Source organism: Barbus barbus, assembly GCF_936440315.1.
Source record: "Barbus barbus genome assembly, chromosome: 4".
Lineage (NCBI taxonomy): Eukaryota > Metazoa > Chordata > Actinopteri > Cypriniformes > Cyprinidae > Barbus > Barbus barbus.
Window position 1 is genome coordinate 10584853 of NC_136732.1, and position 15670 is coordinate 10600522.

General features: G+C 37.9%; 2 protein-coding genes across 3 annotated transcripts in view; both read right to left on the reverse strand.

The window, feature by feature from the left end:
* The window catches only part of LOC306869153 (uncharacterized protein), a 28269-nt gene extending 21877 nt beyond the window's left edge, over nt 1-6392 (reverse strand). The window contains exons 1-2 of one of the 2 annotated variants that reach the window (XM_079415782.1): nt 5656-6392; nt 3520-3669 (exon numbers count right to left, since the gene is read on the reverse strand). In XM_079415782.1, the coding sequence (XP_079271908.1) occupies nt 3520-3669; nt 5656-5937 (432 nt within the window). In that variant the 5' untranslated portion in view covers nt 5938-6392. The remainder of the gene's footprint in view (nt 1-3519; nt 3670-5655) is intronic. The other variant, XM_079415781.1, reaches the window with a different exon arrangement.
* Nucleotides 6393-7166: 774 nt separating this feature from the next.
* On the reverse strand, nt 7167-15570 carry LOC306867708 (bifunctional arginine demethylase and lysyl-hydroxylase JMJD6-like). Its single transcript, XM_079413541.1, has 6 exons — nt 15430-15570; nt 12461-12849; nt 11505-11791; nt 10408-10543; nt 10067-10205; nt 7167-9025 (listed from the first exon to the last, which is right to left on the reverse strand). Exons 1-6 carry the CDS (start codon nt 15556-15558, stop codon nt 8894-8896), a joined length of 1212 nt encoding a protein of 403 aa, XP_079269667.1. The 5' UTR covers nt 15559-15570; the 3' UTR covers nt 7167-8893.
* Nucleotides 15571-15670: the final 100 nt, after the last annotated feature.

The following is a 15670-nucleotide window of genomic DNA, read 5'->3' on the forward strand; positions in this document are numbered from 1 at the left end:
TGTCCAAAAATGGACTATTTAGACAGGAAGACACTGTCTGGTTGACATTAAAAGTGACCAAACACAGCTTGCTGTGCTTTTACAAGTTGGTTAAAGGGGAGTTTATCCAAAATTGATGATATACTGTATATGATATAAAATATGGTGCCTTTTGTGAAAAGAAACACTTTAGCATACTTTTTGAAACTAGTACTTATGGGAAAAAAAATTTTTTTCCCCATCTCAATGGCAAGAATTGTCCCCTACTCCAAAACAATATACTTAAATGTGAACAAATGCAATGTTTTTGGACATTTGGAATTAAATGAAAATATGGTTTACATTTATATGTAACTTAATTTATTTCATAACTTCTGTTGTCTTTGGAATATATTTAAAGTTGCTGCTGAATGTACTGAAACATTTATAGTAAAGGTAAATACACTTTACTGTCATTTCTGTTGAAAGTATGTCATTAAGTGGACTTTCTCAATTGGCATTAACCAAAGTTTTATAGAAAATGATTACATTATTAAATTATTAATGGATATTAAAGGTTTATGTTTCCGTGTCTGTCAGAACTATGCATTAAATATATTTTTGACAGTTTACTTTAACATTAGAAAATTACTACATCCAGGCAAGAGGCAGGGCAAGTTCTGCTGGAGATGATCCATCTTCCAGCTCTCTTCCAAAGTCACACATCTATTGGAGAACTGCCCCATGAGTAACAAACACAGTCCAAGAGTTTATTTCTTCCCTAGAAACCAATCAACACAAGTCTCAACCTTGCCCCTTGAGATCTTCCTTCCTGCAGACTTCAGTATCACCTCTAACCAAACGCACCTGAACCAGCTAATCTAAGGCCTTAGTCCCTATCTGTGCATAATCTGTAGTGCTTTAAAGATTAGTACATCCAGTGTCAGTGGTGCTCATCCATTTCAAAGTACTTATTTTACATCAAGTATGTACTTATAATGTGCAATAAAAGTATGCAAATTGGGTCTCTGTCACGCTCTTGAGGTTCGTTTGAAATTTATGGCCTGGTATTGATTAGAGCTGAAAATAAAACTCAGCAGGAACCAAGAAAGGTTATGTAAATATACTTTATAGCCTCAATAGAGTAATATATCATCAATATATTCCAAGCTTCTGCATGAAGACATTCACTGATAAATATGCCGTGCAGTGGAAGCTATATGCAGTGGAAGTAAACCACTCACTGTGATTGCCTTACCATTTTTTTAATTGATTTATTCCCCATGCTGGTCTACTATTCGGCCCCTAAATGTATAAAAAGAACTGTAATTGTTCGTTTCTAAACAAACAGCCCCTTGTCCTCTTTGGTGGGCAGTTCTCAGCCAGAATGAGCGGCAATGCAGACCAGATTTCATGCAGTTAGTCTGAAGTCTGGCTATAGGAGATTAGACAAAATTCAGCCTGGCTCTATTCGTAATTTTATCACTCTCATGGTTATTTAGTCAGGCTAGTGGAGGCAGAAAAATCAATGTTACATAACACTGTGTAATGGATAGCAGAGTGTCTCCTGCAGTACTGAATGGAGAGGACTGGAGCAGAAGGTGTGACGGCAGTTCTAATATTTCTAATGTGTGGAACTTCACAGCTATCAAAAGGAATACACACTCTTAAAAATAGGTTCTCTTAAGGGGGGGGGGGGGGGGGGGGGGGGGGGGGGTTTGCAGCCACACCATAGAGGAACCGAGTTCCAAAAAAAACTAATCAGTGAACAATTCTTAAATTTTGTTAGTGTGAAGAACATTAACAATCTGAAGAACCTTTGGTAGAATGGAAAGGTTCTATGGATGTTAAAGGTTCTTAATGGAACCATAGGTGTTTATAAAAGAACCTTTATTTTTATAAGTGTATTAAAAGGCAAGCTGGTGCTGTCTTAAGCCAGGTATACACTACATGATTTTCAAAGCTGTCAGATCGCTGTTGCCAAAGTTGCTAAGGTTGGCACATTACATGCCAGATGGGTGACTGAGAGGGTCGTCACACATTACACACTATTTCACTACGAAGAATCCAGACAACTCGGTCTCGTTTACAGAACGAGAAGTGATACAGGGAGTGACATAAGATCACGCTTGAGTGGAATTCTGGTTCAAGACTGGAATTCCTCCAAATGAAAAGAAGCTAGCGCTCCACGTTGTCCGTATGCTGATTTACAGCGAAAAACAACAACAACAAGAATATGGAGGAAAGAATAGTTGGGGTGATGACTCTAGGGGAGTTGATTTCCTTTGCCCCGTTATTGGCTGTAGGTCATCATCAATGTCATTTTCAGTGAAAACATTTCACACTGCAGGACAGTGAGTTAAAGTTTGTTATGAATTTCACATTATGGTTTGAATCCATGTTCCAAATAAAAAGAGAAAATCAATCACAGAAAGAGAAAACAAGTGCCTTGAGCGGAACAAAATTCAGTCTGTGTCAAACTGGACAAAGAGTCCAAGACAAATTCATGTACACACATTACATTCAAAAGGTGTCAAACTGGTGCTATCACGCATTTAAGTTACATAATAATAATATACCAATCTTGAACTACAAGCTCATAAGGGCCTTTCGCACTGCAGGAACCTTTTCGTAGTACCAGAACTAATAGTGGAACTACCCACTTTTTGGCATTTTCGCATCGCCAGAACTGGGTGCGATTTTAGTACCGGACTGCCTTTTTTGAGAACCAAATTAGCTCCTACTACGGAGCAGGGTTTAACCAGCACAACTGGTACTACCCATGACGTAAGTAGACGTTGATTGGCCAAATGCGTACAAAAAAACCCTCTCTCTTGCCATGAGTTAAAACGCCGTGTAAACATTGTGTTAACTTCTTTCGCAAGTATGGAGAACACCGATAGATGGACGGACGCTGAAGTGCAGGCACTTGAACATTAGCACTGGCAATCGTCGTTGGAGATTCCTAGTCCTCCTTTCCGTTCTTCCAATCGCTTGACATATACATCGACATTCCACGTCCATTATTGTGAAACCCGCGAGACACAACAAAAACACAGCTCTGATCACAGCGTCCCCCATCCTCCTGCTGTTAACGTTATTCATCTTTGTTTCCATTGTTGAATGCCGCGCACAAATGACGTCGCTGTCGACCGGCTTACGTCACTTCCTAGTACCCACTGTCGGTGCGAATGCAACCCTTTAAATGGTACTGGGAAATAGTTTGCGCAAAAAGACTTACTGGAACTAAAGTGGAGCGAAAGGCCCTATAATTGCAGTAATCCAGGTGGTACAAATGAAAGCCACATGATGAATCAGAGAGGGCGGTAATCTAATATAGATAGTGCACATGGTCATACACAAAGACAAAACACCAAGCCACTCAAATAAAACCATCATGACACTAAAATATACCAATAAATATAAAAATAACAGAAAACATAACACAGAACATCCCAATGTAATAAAAATAGAAAATAAAAACTAAAGAATTTATACAAAATACATATAAATTGCACCTTTACACGCTGTGAAATAAGTACATCAAATCACGCATCTTACCTGGACAGGTGTTTCTTGCAAGGGGATGACCTCAGGTTCAACTGCAGGCTGCTCCTCTACAACGCCAACTTCCTCAATTACAGGTGCGACTGCAGCAGGCTCTTCCTGTTTTGGCTCAACAGCTATCTCCTCCTCAGCCTTTACCTCTGCCTCTTTGAGCAAAGAGAATGAAGCTCAGAAAAAAGCAAGGATACACACTGTGTTGCCAGTGTGGAAAAATAAAATTAGGTTTTGATATATGTTATAGGAGTTGGAAATGGCTAGAGAATTGATATACAGAACTAGTTCCATATTATGAAATAAATCGATAATTAATAATAATAGTTATTATTAACATTATATAAACTGTAAAGTGAAACTGATTGGTTCCAGAAAGTAAATGGAACCAAAGTCAAAAAAGAAGAATGTTCTGATACAAGAATATTCCAATATCGATCAGAATTTGGTCATATTCTGGTTATGTAATGTTAATGTATGAACGAGCCAAAACCAGATCAAGTAAATATTACAGTTTTTAAAATGTCATATACCAGATTTCTGGGTCATTTAAACACCTTATTTACAATATCCATAAACAAACATTAATTTAGACATACGCATGACTAAACAAAAGGTAATTGTGGGTGATATTAGATACAGAAAAGTGGTGAAAAGTCAAGCTACTGATAAAATACATTATTGGAGCAAGGAGGACAAACGTTTTTTTATTACATATATAGGAATATTCCAGTATCTGTGGATTATGTAAATGTTTGCTTTCCAAAATAAAGCCAGAATATGGACTTTAAGTGGTTATTGTATTAAACTAAAAATGTAATCGAAGATCATCAAGTAGTCCACCAGAGAGAGAAATAATGGTGTCACAATAAGGGTCAGTTTTGGAAGTCTGGAACTCTGAAGCTCATTTTAGCACCTATCCTTTTAGTATTCACTTAAGATCATGTGCTCACTAGTGTCACACACACACACACCTGTGCTCAAGACTTCTTGAGCTCTCAACGGCAACATGTTATATAATATACACCTTTAAATATAGTGGATATACGTTTGAAGCCATATATAGAAGGACCCTGGAGTCCGTCACGTCCAAAGCTCTGGGTTCTGCTGTGGTGAGCACATTCTAAGACAAGACCAAACGCGTTCTCATATGAAAGGTCACAAGACTCACAAACCCTGCTGAACTCTCACCAGGATGGAGTTTAAAAAAGGCTGAGCAAGGAAACATGCTGTAATCAACGCCAAGATGGCCGTCTCCACAGTGTTTTGAAAAGATCGTCAGCGTTTTTTCCCAAACAAGGATTGAAATTGTAGGCCTAGTTCTCCTTCACTGGAGCAACCATGTTTCTACATTGAATGAATGTTAAAGTAACATAACTACACAAATTGACTCTAGAGTTTATGCATTATTGCATTACAGTTATGAAAACTCTTGAAAGAGCTCTTGAAAAATCTTGTATTGCTGGAAACCGTTTGGCAATCAGCTGTGAACCTTTGATAAACCCTGCCAGCGGTCAAGTGCTGCCACTTCATCCTTTATACAACGAATTATACAGGCTGCCCCAATTTGGAGTGGTGCGTACAAACACTGCAAATAAATGGCACAATTTTTCATATGGTTTCCACTACAAATAGCCTACTGTTACAAACATTAAAAATGGTTTTCTGTAGTGTGTTTAGGGACATATTCTATTAGGATTTAGTAGTTTTAACAAGCCACCAATAGAAGGCGACCTACTAGTGGAAACCCACAGGGTCCATTACAGTTTCCATTAAAACCAACACAAGCACCATTAATAAAACTATTACAAATTTTGCGATAGTGGCTATTTTTTTAGGTTTTCAGGGACACCACTGACATCAACAATTGAAAAAAATATATATATATATCGTGGAACGACTCTTAATGAAACGTTTACGCAATGTTCATGCGTCGAAAAACGCGCAACAAAACGGAACTGGATTGGAGACACATTTTAAAAAGCTGAACTGTTTTGAAACTTGACAGACCGCCTTACAAACCCTGCACTCCTGCCGCGAGGCTAAAGACGCCAGGCCGACTCATGCGTGATGCGCACTTAAACCAAAAACAGTGTAGAGGAGACGCAAGGTGCACTGAATGGCCAGGACGCATCTTACCTGTACAGGTGTTTGTTGCACGGGGATGACTTCAGCTTCTAGTGGAGGAGCGGGTTCTTCTCTTTTCTTTTCAATAATCACCTCCTTCTGTACTGGAGCTGGAGCTGGTTGCTCCACTGTGGGTTGGTGATACGCAGTAACCCGCTCTGATCTCTCCTCGTGCGGTTTCTGTTTCTGGTCTTTCTTTTGCGCAGGTTTCTTCACCAGGAACGCTGTTGCAACTATAATGGCAATGATCGTAAAGAAAAGTGCGGACAAAATAACGGGCGCGTCTATAGTCATGATTGCCTGCTGTTGTCGTTGTTATTAAGAAACAAGTGCAAGTTTGAAAGGTTGCTGGTTATTGTGGCATGTAAGACGCGGATGAGCTCGTCCCGTTAGATCGCTTCTGAGCGAGAGATCTCATAAAGCCCATGTGCCAGAGACGCTTTCTCAAATGGCTTTGTCTTAAATCCTAGTCAGCTGCCTACAAAGACAGCAATTCAGGGTTGCGCACTAGGACGCGCCTGTGAGCTCCAAAAGACGAACGATCCTGCGTTTTGAACGCTTAAAATAAATAAAATGCATTTGTAACTAGTCATGCATTTGATCAAATTTATCTTGTTTAAAACAGCTAAATTATGAATAGCTCAAGTGCATGAATAATAGGTCAGATAAAATAAACGGGCATCAAACTTACGTTCCAAACGCAACTATTAAGGATTCCAAAAATGCTGCTTCTTTCTGATACCCATAAATGCTAGTTAGGCAGGTTATTAGGGTTTGAGACACAACCAATGACACTCAAAGGAGCGTCACTCTCTACAGGACAGCCCACCTTATTAAAGGAGCAACACTGGAAGGCGCAAAAGAAGTTTTTCTTTTTTTTCCTCGGATGTTTTGAAAAAAAAAAATGTTTTATTGTGATGGACAGTATAATATGCGTCACTACTAAACTTATAATAGGAGCCTAGAAATATATAAAATTTGACCAGATTGCATACAGTAAATTGTCCTTATAATGTTGATGCAGTATGGTTATATTTTTAATGGATATCACTGCATATAGCCTATATTAGATCGCAATATATTTCGCATTCTCTCTAAAACTAACTTTAACCCTCTGATGCATGACTTAAAAACTTGTTTTCTTATAAACAGGAACGCTATTCCTAATAAATTTCATTGCTCTTTAAACAAAGGCATAGTTTAAAAGTTTTAAAATTGTGTGAAAGTAGGCTATTTAAAAGCTGCATCATTTGATAAGTTGAGTGCAATGGAAGTCACTACAAAAAAAGACCTCTACAAACTATCTGGGATAAGAGATATTCTGCTGGTATTTGGTGCGCGACCCCTTTGAATGGATCTCATCATAAATAACCACAATGACGTATAAAGAGGAAATATGGCATGCAATGGTCAATAAAAAAATCAACCACGGTGGTTTGAATGTACAGTCACACCCTGAACGGTTAAATATGCCCAGTGGACAACACGCAATATCTGGACAAAAACACTGATAACATCAAGATAAATACATAGAAACCTTTATTAAACAATTTTCATAATTAAGTTTGTTTTGATCTGAGCAACATCAAAGTGTCACATGACCGAGCCGGTGCTGAACACGAGGAGCTGAAGTAAGAACATACCCTAGAGAAAACACTGAAGATCTGGAGCGACAAGAGTGGGAGGCTTCATCTAAGAGCACAGGCTATTCATTAAAACACTAACATTTGCAATTCAAAACCATAGCTCTGAGAAATGATATGAGAATGTGAAATATGAGCAACCTGAATGACCAACATCAGGTAAAAATAGGCACTTTTTAAACCACATCTTTCTCCTCGACTCGTACACACAAAGCAAGCACTGACACAAACCCCTCAACAACACTCACTTTGATCATTAATCACCTCACACCACAACAGAGTCCAGCCCTGAAACATTTAGATCATGACAGGTTGCCATTTTTGGAGTTACGCTATTTCCTTCCACTAAAAAGAATTGAAAACATATTAAGACATTATATGAATTATGATTGCAAGATTTCCCCCCTCTTTTGCGTGGCTCATAGCGCACTGTATAATAAATAAGCGCCTCCTAGTGTTTCACTTACGCAGAAGGGTTATAAAAGAAAAACACCTCGTGTTTCAGTTAGCTGAGCTAAATTAACCATTGAATTCACTGTTAATAGACGAAAGAAGAGAAAAGTAGAGTTCAAACGGTCCGGACATTTTGCGCATTCACAGTAGGTCCAACTGAAGAAAGGTGCGTTCAAACTTTTGGCTAAATAAGGGAAATAATAGGTTGTGGGAGCAAATTCTTAATTCGTGCAAACGATAGATATATATGAAGTGTGTATTATTTGCAAAAACAGATAATTTCCAAAAAATCATGTTTTTTATTACGCTGTCATGTTTTTATTGTGTTAGTTGTATACTGTATTTTTAGGTATTTTTTACCTAATCAAAATAACCCAACTGCAATTTTTGAAAATTGTTCAAAACTGAGTTGTTTTCGCAAATGAAACATCTATATATATAAAATAAATATATATATCAATCACATGTTGTGTGGCGCTCCATAAAGGGCTTCTAATTGAAAGTTTGAGGCATTTTAAATCAACATTTTTATGTAGAAGAGTGAGTAAAGGGACCTCAAATCACTGCTGTTTAACCGTTTTAAGTAATATGGGCTAGTTTAATCAAAAGACAAGAAACCCATGTTTAAGTGCAGCTCAAGAATAAAGTAGAATCAGTAATAAAATAATATCTTTTCTAGAATCAAAGAGCTAAATGCAGCATTACACATCAGGTCAACCATATTACCGTAGATGGGTCATGATACATCTCTCACAAATCTGCACATAACCCCTGTGAAATATAAAAACGGCATCTGTTCTGAATCAAACGCAGATTAACGACGTTGGCACTGGGACAAGAGGAGACATCAAGCTTCCTGTCCAGAGCCTGACATCAAAGGCAACACAAGAAGGGTTTCCCTTCTCTTCTCACACACAGCTGTTGACTCATTCATGCAACGCTCCTCCAGCGAGCACATATTTGGATATTTTGTTCGTGTTTATCTCTAAAAGCGCACTAGGACTGAGTTTGTTATCATGTGCCCAGACGTGACGCAGTGGCAACCTCTTATCTAATGGACAGGAGTCTCCTGAGGGCGACAGACAGAGAGAGCGCGACGCTTCATGCTCTAGGAGACGATTATGGCTGCAGCCCCTCTGTTGTCGAGCAGGACGTCACCGAGATGAACTGCGCTCTTTGCTCACGCAGTCGTCCTGGCTTGTGATGTCACCGTTCCCCATCATGCCACAGGTTCTCCTCTTCTTTCTGCGATGGGTCATGGTGTCGCCCTCAGAGCCCGAGTCAGCCTTTAGGGAAAAGGACAAATGTGAGAACGTAAGCATCTCATGTTCACATGAAAATATGGGATTTAATGAATACGAATGAAAATGTTCAAATATTCTACTGTCAAAAGCATGCCTTGGTTAGTTTGAACTAGATTCACAATCAGTGTTATTTATTGAATTAAACAAATTTATGTGAATTTTGAAAGGCTCGTTTTAATTGAAATGATGGTTCTTCTAATTTGGGGTGAATGTTTGTATAAAAATATAGATGCATATTACTGCAGAAAAGAAAGGGATCAGGAATATTCATAATAATCTCTTATACTCACCAAAAAAAAGGCAATATTGTGAAATAATTACAATTTTTACAAAAGCCGTTTTCTATTTGAATACATTTTAAAATGTAATTTATTCCTGTGATCAAAGTGATTCAGTGTCACATGATCCTTCAGAAATCAGTCTAATATGCTGGTTTGCAGATCAAGAAACATTTATTATTATTAATCAATGCTGAAAACAGTTTTTAATGAGTTCTTGAAGAATCAAACTATCAAAACATTTTTACATTCAGACTGTTTAATATGTATTTGTTTATTACTATTATATATGTGTGTGCATTTAGATAAATAGATAGTGTTACAGAAATATGTATAGAAAATACAGATATGACTACTTCATTAAATGTTTTCTTTGAGGATTGTGAATCATTTCTGACATTTGAATAGGCTATTAATTTAAATCAAATAGTAACATAACACACTGTAGTGTTTAATATGATTTCAGGGCGCCCTCTAGCTTGTGTTAACTGTACAGCCCATGTTTTCACCAACGGTTCACATGTTTACTGAATGAGAGTGTTGAAAAGAAAGAAAAGAAAAAGCTTAATTCAATTATCAACAGCTATTAAAATAGAGGAAGAAAACACACATTTTAGCTCTGTTGTCTAGACCTACATGGTGGGTCAGTCAGTGAGCAGGTGAATCAGATGGAGGTGTTCAGAAGCTCATGTCAGGACTCTAGTAAAGGAGTTTGTGTGTGGGCTTCAGCAGGAACAAGCTGTACCTCTGAATCAGAGTCGGAGGAGCTGGAGGAGGAAGAGGAGGACGAGTCACTGGAGCTGTCCGAGGCGATGCCTGTTGATTCCTGCAGGTCGACTTTATCTGCCAAAGCAGCAATATCAGGCCTCTCCTGTTTCAGGATCCTGAGACACACATGACAAACTACATCACAAACCCATTTAAATGATCAAAACAAATACCATTTCTCCAAAAATACACATTGCCACATATTTTCCCACTTACAGCTTGATTGGACATGACGCAAAAATATAAACATCTTTAATAAAAAGTATCTTAAGTGAATGAAGAAATCAGTGTACAGAGTCAGACAGAGCAGGGTCTCACCGGTACCACTTTCTGGAGAGTTTGGGGCGACCTCGCACAGTCTTGTGCCACACGATGGGGAAGTTAGTGGTGCTCGCAAAATTCTGGGTTACAGCAATAGCTTTGTCCAGATTGAGGACAACATGCCACCATCCACCTACACAAAACACAGGTTTCAACCTCAATTACAATCACAGCTGCCTGATTTGTTGCACAAGAATATATTATTTTGACACAATTGTGGATTTAAACTGCATTATTATCATCATCTCTACTGCTGTTTACATATAATAAACAAGCATTAGAATTTCTGACAATCTGCACTGAAAAAACTCTTATGATAAAATACTTAAGATGTTCCTCAAAAACATTACTGTGAACAAAGTCAAGTCTGTATCTGTCAGATATTTTTGTATTCATCTGAGTGATCTGTTTTCTTCAGATGGGATGATGGGTGTGACTGACCCAAGTGTGCTTATGTTATGAGTATAGGTCATCCACCTTCATACTAATACTTTGTTTTTCACTGAACTGAGCAGCTAAATTCCACTCAGATGGGTTCTTTGTAATGCCAACCTCCATTTAAAGTCAATAAACAAGACAGACAAAGCCTGAACAAGCGCCATGGATTCCTTTCCAGTCTCATTAACACCATGTGGCATGAAGCTTGAATGCCATGTGGTTTAAAGTTATGTAGAAGCATTACTCGGCACTCATAATACACTCAACATATTATTACTATTACTATATTTATATACAGGATAAATATTAGAACTGATAATCCACTTCAGCACAAAATAGTGGAACAGTAAAACATTTTGAAACTAGTCCAACAAAACAGACATGAAAGGGCATGTTAGTGTTATGTTGTATAGAATGAAGATTGTTGAATGGAATAACACTGTTCCTATTTACGACTTCAGAAGTTGTAAAACAAAGTCAAATCAGTCTACTGCATTGTGGGATTCCACATGTGCTCTGGTTGCACATACACATTTTCACAAGTATAAAAATCAAGGATCAATGCCAGATGATCTTTAATCTTTCTGCCTTGTGAAAGTTCCAAAATATGAGAACCTTGTCAATGGAAAATAAATCGGCTGAGTGCAGTAACTGACCGGGCACAAACACAGTCTCTCCGGGATGCTGAAGGATTTCCAGCGGTCTGAACTCTGCTGGCCAGGTGGGCTGCTGTGTGCGGGGATAGATGACGTTGAACCAGGTGATGGCCTCGTCCTGCTGGTTTCCCCCGTCCTCTCGCGTCACTTTGATGAGCTCCCGGGGCGTGTGGGTGGGGAACAGGCACCAGCGTTTGTGGCCCTGCACCAGGGCGTTCCACGCACTCGTCCCGAGCGGATCAATGTGGATGCCCGTCCCAGAGCGGGCAGGACCCATCACAAACCACCTACACGAACAGGAAAAAATAGCCTTAATAGACTAAACATACTACATAAACTGCTACTTTCTACAAGTAGGGTACAATTAGTGTCAGAAACTCTTATAAAACATTAGAATCATTATAAAATCTGTATAAAACATTAGCTACAAAAAAAATAAAACACTTAAAATGCAAGTTTAATATAGTACTAAAAAAAGTTATATTATATTGAATGTCTTCTTTGGGGGAATCAATCAAATGTAAGCCAATGATTACAATTATTATATTATATTATAGTGAATTTCCTATTTGTGGGAAAATTTATCATCATCATATTTCGCTCCTTTGGAAAAATTGTTAAATGTTTTTAAAAAAAATGCATTATACTTTTCAATAAAGTTTATTACATTGTTATACTACATATTGTTTTTTCCATTTTCATAACTAATTTCAAGTCATAACTAATAACTATATTATACTATAAATGTAGCATATTCATACTGTTATATTATGCTAGGTAATAGTTTCAGTTTCAAACATGGGATTTGCACCTCTAATGCTTTTGAAAGAAATGGGACACTAAAGTGAACCCAATTTGTGGCAATAGTAAGCACCATTTGCAGCTTGTTTAGCATCTATTTTTTTTATAGCAGCAAGGCTGAAACTGAGAAGTGATGGAAAGAAAGGAAGCGTTACCTGTATGGAGGACGGCGCTTCTCCCCTGCAAACTGAAAGAGGTCGTCCCTAAAGAAAACTGGCACCTGGTAGTCCTCCATAAGCTTGCGCCGCTTAGCATGTTCGCCGAAACTGCTATCGAAGATGTAGAGGGGGCTGTCGTCATGGGTTGACTCCAAATACTCCACGTAGTACTTCATTTTCATCTTGACAGAGTAGCCATCATTGTCCTCGCCGCACTTGAACTTCTGGTTGCGGTATTTGCGCTTGAGTCGCTCCAAGGTCCACTTTTCTCGGGCTGGCCACAAGTCTTGGCAGTTCAGCAGAACGACAGGCTTATACGGTTTCTCAAAACGCTGAATGAACTCCTCTGGACTGAGACGCTGGGTGTCCACTCGCTCCACGTTGTCCTGGACAAAGACAGGCAAGCCGTTGTTATTTTCTGTGAAGCTTTTTACAATCATCATTTCACAGCAGCTTTAAAGAAAGTCCTACATACACCAGAGCACTAAAAACCAAAGTTGAAGACTGGTTAACAGGACAAGGAACTCGCATGTTCCTGAATGTGATTGAATTTAACCTTCAGATTAAAACCCAAGGCCGGTTTTTCTTTTTTACAGTAGATAAACTTTAGGAGACCATCAAAAGCATCATAAAAGTCAACTGCCAGGGTTGATGTCAATGGCATTTGACCATGAAACCCCAACAATAACACCACTGTGTTGATAGGCTTTTTAATATGTTACTATTTGGTCAGTTTCTCAAAGCTATACAATACTTTGGAATATAGTTCATAAGTACTTAATGTATGGTCCATTTTAGAGGTAAAAAGTCACATGAACTACTGTTGTTTGACAACAGCTGCATGAAGACTCTGTTCTGGGTTTCTGAGCCAAAATGTACTGACAGTACTATAAAGTCCTATAGGTCTCTAAGACAGATCTAGATCCCTTTTGGTTTAAGAAATGGAATTTAAGAAAAACTCCTTAAACTTAAGGACCCCATGACACTAAAAGAGCAATAGCGCACTGTTTGCCTTAAACAGGGTCTCTAAAAAGGCTCAGGTGTCGTTGGTCAAGATTATTTTTAGCCACTCCATGAAGATTTTCCTGCAGTTGAGCTCTTCGCAGAGTATGATTCAATTGCATATGAGCTTCAATTACATTTGACAACATCTATCAGAGCTGATGGGACTTTAATCTGTTTCCAGAGAGGACACGCACTAATGCTTTTTAGCAGAAAGGTCATTAGCTGACCCTCAAGTTTGCTGTTGTGGGTGTTTTTTTCTCCTTTGGAGCATGATCATCAGCACTTCCTATACAACAGTAATTCTAGTAGGCAGTAAGACTCGAGAAGTCAGCTGGCAGGATTCGTGTCAATGGCATCTGTTCAACTAAACACCAACGACAATATCATTGTGTTGATGGGCATTTGGATTTTTATTTTGGTCAGATTTTGTCTGATTTCAGAATATAGTACGTAAATGGTACTGACCAATTAATGGTGTTTTTGTGCGTTCACAAGAACTACACTACCATTATATGAAAACGGTGTCAAGAAGACTCCAAAACAGAAATAACAACACCGTTTTAGAGCAGTTACTCTCAAACTTTTTAGTTTCTTTTTTTTGTTTTTTTACTTCAAAGAACTTTGGGTTTTCCAATTTTTATTGATTTATTTATTTACAGAAACTATGAGGGTCTATAGATAAAAATAAGCAACTAAAACAACAATTTTTTTACAATTAAGGATTCCAAATTAAGGATTCGAAAAGTTTTAATTGTCAAAGTTTCCACTCTTTTTTTAACTAATGAATTTACTTGATTTTCCAGTCACTTGTGACTTACTGGATGATTTTATATATATATATATATATTATGTATACTCACACACACACTTTTTACTTTTAATCATTTAGCAGATGCTTTTATCCAAAGCAACTTAGAAGCAATCAAACTAACAAAACAGCAACAATATATAGGCTAAGTGCTGTGCCAAGTCCCAGTTAGTCTAACGCAGTACAGTTTTTTTTTAAATAATAAATTAAAAAAGGAAAATAGATATAACAGAAATAGAATATAGAGCTAGAGAGTCTTTTTTATAATAAAAAAGAAAAGTTGATAGAATATAAAAATAACAGAATGATAATGTTGCAGGGTCAAGGTTTTTTAAATAAACAAAAAGAAAAATAGGATAAAAAAAATAGAAGAGAGCGTGCTAGTGTAGAGGGGGTCAAACTCCCAATTACGACTCAAAAAAATATTTTAAAACTCAACTTAACTGCAAAAAACAAGGTAACACTTCTCAATATTAACTAGTTGCTTATTAGCATGCCTATTATCATCATATTGGCTGTTTATTAGTACTTATAAAGCACATATTCTGCATGTCCATATTCTACATCCATAATCCTACTAAATATCTAAAATTAACAACTACCTTACTAACTATTAATAAGTAAAAAAACTTAGTCGTAGTTAATGGTTTGTTAATAGTAAGAATTGGACCTTAAAATAAAGTGTGACCAAATTATTCCTATTTCTTGACATTTTAAAATGATATTAATTTATTTACTAAAAATCACTGGATAAAACCTGGATATATAGGTTAGCCCCACATAGTGTAAACCCAGATCATTAAATAACTGGAAGTCATTTTTAGGCCCCTTGCAAGTTTGCTGAGGTCTCCTAGTTGGCCCCGGGCCCCTGATTCAGAACCAGTGTTATGATATAATATACCCATGGTACTATTCTAGAAACATCTAAATTATTCTACACGCACCTCAATATAACGTATAATAAACACAGCTGATCTTAAACATAAAATATGCTCATTACTAAGACAATTAACTTTTAAAGTGCGTCTTTTGGCACGAGGAAGTGCGCTGATGAACGTAGCCACCAAACCATGTCTGAGTTCAACAACAAACTACAAGATGCCTGCGTGTAGCGTCCAGCTTTACGGTACCGGTAACGCCTGGGCATCGTTACCTTCACTGTCCGGTGCGACAGATCAAAGCTCTCGCAGTAATTGTGTTTGATCCAGTCGCTCGAGTCCTTCAGCTCGGGTCTAGCGCTCCGCTTCGCCTCTTTAATCCGTTTCTTACTTTTATGGTTCATTCTTCAGCGTTTCAGCGCGTCTTGTGTTTGGGCGACGCTTGTAGCTCGCGTGCTAACTGTAATGTAATGAAAGTCTATGGAGACCAAAGCGTCTAGTCAGTCACTGGAGGCT

What these genes read in the sequence shown, in the direction of transcription:
- LOC306867708 (XM_079413541.1), bottom strand. Translation starts at nt 15,558, where the DNA reads ATGAACCATAAAAGTAAGAAACGGATTAAAGAGGCGAAGCGGAGCGCT. An exon ending in TGTCGCACCGGACAGTGAAG is followed by an intron (nt 12,850 to 15,429) that starts GTAACGATGCCC and finishes GTCTTTGTCCAG; the next exon opens with GACAACGTGGAGCGAGTGGA. An exon ending in AAGCGCCGTCCTCCATACAG is followed by an intron (nt 11,792 to 12,460) that starts GTAACGCTTCCT and finishes CTGTTCGTGTAG; the next exon opens with GTGGTTTGTGATGGGTCCTG.